Below are 3,039 nucleotides of genomic sequence, written 5' to 3'. Positions count from 1 at the left end.
CAAAGATTGGTTCTGGACCGATGATTTATATAGTAGTCCGTATAATAAAATTGGACGGGTAGAAGCAGTGGGCTGATCCGAAATAACGTGGCGGTCAATCGAGTTGATAATATTGCAGAGACAAAATTTAGTATCACCTCGAATATGTTTTAAATTCAAACTGAAAGCGTAAAATCACGGGAAAAAGCGTATAGTGACGGTGAACCCACGGAGTCAATCCGTGCTTTATTATTAGGGAAAGATTTCAGGCCTTTCGACGATGTGTGTTCGGTGAAAGAAAACGTTCTCATCGACTAAGAAGGCGCTAGACGCGACTTTGTTAATCTCAAAATGATGTGCCGGTTGAGTCTCTCGAAGGTGCTAATAGGAATTAGATGTGTGGCATACATAGAGATGAGTGCATGAGCGTATGTACACGCGTCTACGACGGTGTGTTAAAAAAAGAACGTTTCGTTCTCTAAAATTTTCGTTTTTCAAATCTTGTGAATGAACCAAAGAGGCGTTTACTTAGACTCTGCATTTCCATTTATCATGTACATCATCTGTTGGGCTTGACATGTGAAAAAGAATCTTGCACATGCTAACTAGTAGTGTCATCACCAATCTCACTCGCCTCGTAAACAACAAAAATATTTTTTCTATACAGTATCATGCATCTTCTCGCCGGAAGAAAAAAAAAAGAACAAAGAAAAACGTATGGAGTATGGACACCGCCCATGCTACAACGGTTGGCTCTGCTGGCGCCGCCGCTGCGCCGCCCAGTGGCCGTATGCCTCGCGCAGCCGCCGCCGGAACCGCGCCATGTCGAGCCGCACGTTCTGCCCGTCGAGGTACACCCTCTTGGTGACCTGCCACCCCTTGGCGTTGACGGCGACGGGGTCGGTGAGCACGGGGTCGTCCCTGGCGTAGCGCCGGAACAGCGAGCTCTCCGACGGCAGGATCTTGTAGGGGATGTAGTGCAGGCCGAGCCGCCGCGCCGGCTCGCCGTAGTAATTCTCGGCGGCCCAGTCGGTGCCGAGCGGCACCACCTGGATGAAGGCCGACCCCGGGCGCATGAAGAGGAAGTGCGTCATGGCGGCGCCGTGCACGCCCACCATCACGTCCGAGCCGTTCAGGACGCGGTACATCTGCGCGAGCTCCGTGTCCGGGCGAGGCCGGAGCACTGTCACCCGGAACCCCGCCCTCGCCGCCTCCCGCGCCAGCTCCGGCTCGTTCTCGATCGCGCGCGACCCGTTCCGGGACACGATCACCAGCCGCGGCTTGTCGTCGTCCGCGAGCTGCTCCGTGACGAGTTTCTTCGCTAGTGCCGCCGCCGCCGGGGAGGCTTGTGGCGCGGCGTTCTCCTCCTCGATGATGGCGTTGATGCGGCCGCGGTGCGCGTCGTCGAGCATGTGCCGGAAGTCCTGGATGCCGGCCTGGTTTCCCGGCATCCGCGACGCGTCGATGGCGAGCTCGTCGTGGATGCGTAGGCCGACGACGGCCTCCGGGAAGCAGTGCGTGCGGGTGTCGTTGGAGAAGTCGAGGGGCGGGAAGTCGGAGAGCTGCTCCACGATGTGGCCGTACTTGGTCATCCACCAGTCGTGGTACTCGAGCATCACGAACACCACCTTCCTGTTGTACCGCCGGGCGGTGATGTAGAGCGGGATGATGCCGTCGTTGAACTCGTGGTACACGTTGCCGGTGTAGCCGCCGGTGGAGAAGACGACGGCGGGGACGTCGTGCCGGACGTCGCAGCGCGCTGGCACTGCATCGTTAGCAGAAGCACCCTCGGGGTCGGGCAGGGCCCGGAGGCGCAGCTCGTCGATGGTGCTCATGACGCTGGACTCCCACTTGCGGGTGTAGGGGCGGATGCGCTCGTCGGCCGGGGCGGCGGCGTCGAGCAGGAAGAGCTCGTTGGAGGCGGCGTGGGTGCGGACGTCCCCGCGCATGACGCAGAGGTCGGCGCGGGGGGAGGAGCGGTCGCAGCAGACGGCGCCGTAGGGCACCCCCGCGCAGGGCGCCGGCGGCGTGGGCGCCATCTCCTGGTCGCAGCGACGCATGCGGCCGAGCTGCAGGAGGTCGTCCATGGCGGCGGAGAAGGGGCTGTTGGGGAGGAGCAGGAGGAGGCAGGAGACGAAGGCGAAGCCGGCGAGCATGAGGAGGAGCGCGTCGTGGCCGTGCTTGCGGTGGTGGCACGCGTAGTCCACCAGCCGGCCCCGGAGCTCCTTCATCTCCTCCACCTGCTGCTTCTCCTCGTCGAGCTTCTGTTGGTCGTGGTGCTGCAGGAGGCTCGCCCGGTGGTGGTGCACCATGCCCGTCCGGTCAGAGCTCGGCACGTACGCGCGCAGAGACGTGTGTGCGGTGGGTGTGGCGAATGGCGATGGAGCGGGATGCGTTGCGTGGTGGTGTTGCGTTGTGGTTCAGTGGTTGGCTGGCGATGGCGTCTCTTAAGCGCCGGTAGCCAGGTAAAACCGCGTTCCGGCCGGTGAGTTGTCGCTGGGGGCGGGGGCGGGGCGGGCTGGTGGATTGGATTGAGGACGAAGGGAAGGGAAGGGAGCTTGGTGAGGAAGCGCCGCTGACCGACCCACTGGAAATGGACTGGCGACGCGATCCATCCGGCCGTTGTTGGTGGACGGACGGATGGACGGACGAAGCTTCGTGGCGTTGGTTGGCGTCCGCATGCCTGCCGTCGGATGCACGAAACTGTTTGCTTGCTTGCTGATTTCTTTTCTTTTTGGCTTTTTCCGGTCGCCGTCAGGGGGTACGCGTGGCCGGCGGTATTAGCTGTGCACAGGTAATAACGACTAGCGACTCCTCGTCTCGTCTCGTCTCTTCACCAACACCACTTGATTTTTCTCCATGGAAGAGGACGCCTCTCTGGCATGCATACTACGCAAGCTAACCCCTCTGGGATTAGCGACCAAACAGTGACCAAGCCGTGCATGGATGTGTCTTCACTCGACTGCACAACTCTTTCGTTGAGGAGAGACTACACAACTTTTCGACAACAATGACGTATAACAACTTTTTATACTACAACAGCGTACAAAACGCTTTTAT

The 3,039-nt window shown here is 59.5% G+C and overlaps 1 protein-coding gene across 1 annotated transcript; it reads right to left on the bottom strand.

The window, feature by feature from the left end:
• Positions 1-483: 483 nt before the first annotated feature.
• On the bottom strand, positions 484-2,475 carry LOC123187034 (xylan glycosyltransferase MUCI21). The gene has a single exon (XM_044598789.1). The coding sequence runs from the start codon at positions 2,289-2,291 to the stop codon at positions 720-722; it is 1,572 nt and encodes a 523-aa protein (XP_044454724.1). The 5' UTR covers positions 2,292-2,475; the 3' UTR covers positions 484-719.
• Between the last annotated feature and the right edge of the window lie 564 nt (positions 2,476-3,039).

Source organism: Triticum aestivum, chromosome 1A, assembly GCF_018294505.1.
Source record: "Triticum aestivum cultivar Chinese Spring chromosome 1A, IWGSC CS RefSeq v2.1, whole genome shotgun sequence".
In the NCBI taxonomy this organism is placed as follows: domain Eukaryota; kingdom Viridiplantae; phylum Streptophyta; class Magnoliopsida; order Poales; family Poaceae; genus Triticum; species Triticum aestivum.
The sequence above is the reverse complement of the archived record's forward strand: the minus strand, read 5'-3'. Positions and strand labels throughout refer to the sequence as shown.

What these genes read in the sequence shown, in the direction of transcription:
- LOC123187034 (XM_044598789.1), bottom strand. Translation starts at nt 2,291, where the DNA reads ATGGTGCACCACCACCGGGCGAGCCTCCTGCAGCACCACGACCAACAG.